Source organism: Canis lupus, chromosome 30, assembly GCF_003254725.2.
Source record: "Canis lupus dingo isolate Sandy chromosome 30, ASM325472v2, whole genome shotgun sequence".
NCBI classification, from domain to species: domain Eukaryota; kingdom Metazoa; phylum Chordata; class Mammalia; order Carnivora; family Canidae; genus Canis; species Canis lupus.
The window spans coordinates 235,757-236,817 of record NC_064272.1 but is presented as its reverse complement, the minus strand read 5'-3'; the positions used below and the strand labels follow the sequence as shown (position 1 = coordinate 236,817).

Genomic DNA, 1,061 nt, shown 5'->3' with positions numbered 1-1,061 from the left:
TCATCTTCTTATCACTTCCATCATAGTTGAGATATGGCACAAGAATACATTGAAAATTTTTATAGACAGAGTATTGATTTGAGGAATTTGAAGGGATTGTGTATTAATAAAGAGAACCCTCACTGCTAGTGGAATTTCAGAAATTTTCTTGGGCCTCAGGTAATAGGTCATAATATTCCTCATGGCAGCCTTCATATCCCTGTTCCTTGTGTATAGATAAGGGGTTTAGAATGGGGAGTGACACAGTGTAAAATATGGCAAGAAGTTATCCACAGGGTAAGTGGTAAAGGGCCACACATAGATGAAAATGCAAGGTCCAAAGAACAAAATTACTACAGTGATATGGGCAGCCAGTGTGAAAATGCCTTGCCATTGCAGCGGAAGACTTAAACCAGACAGTGAACAAGAATAATGAGTCAAGCCAACTAAGAGAGAGAAAGTGTTACGGAAGAAACCACTATTGACTACAATGAGATATTTCAAATGATGTAAGAGTCCAGGCAGGCAAGTTTGGGTCACTCGAGGAAGATCACAAAAAAAGCTGTCTACTACATTAGGTCCACAAAAAGGTAGGGTCACGGTAAACGATAACTGACTTAATGTGTGGCACCAAGCCCACAGCCCAGGAGACTATTACCAGGACAGTGCACGTCCTTTGACCATGATGAACATAGTGTAGGAGTTTGCATATGGCACATATCTATCATAGGCTCAGGGAGACAAGTAGTACCATCTCTCCTCCAGTAAAAAGGTGAATGAAGAATATCTGAGCTATCAGCCAGTGGAAGAAGGGTCTTCGGTTCACTCAGGAAATCTACAATCATCTTAGGGTAGCAAAAGAAGCCTGACAGATGTCACAAAGGAGAAGATTTCCAGGAGGAAGTACATGGGGAGTGCAGACTGTTATCAGAAGTTACTGTGATGATTATGAGAAGGTTTCCCAGCACAATGAATGACATTACAAACAAAGAAAGAAAAAAACAAAAAGAAACTGGAGCTCCTGAGAACTGGAGAGTCCAGCAATCAAATTCAGACACCACTGAAGAATTGACCTTATCCAT

At 40.9% G+C, this 1,061-nt stretch overlaps 1 protein-coding gene across 1 annotated transcript; it reads right to left on the bottom strand.

Moving 5' to 3' along the window:
• On the bottom strand, positions 1 to 1,061 carry LOC112675493 (olfactory receptor 4K5). The gene is given in 7 exon segments (XM_025472056.3): positions 1 to 358; positions 360 to 417; positions 420 to 606; positions 608 to 788; positions 790 to 832; positions 835 to 887; positions 889 to 1,061. Coding segments are annotated over 7 exon segments (1,053 nt in total).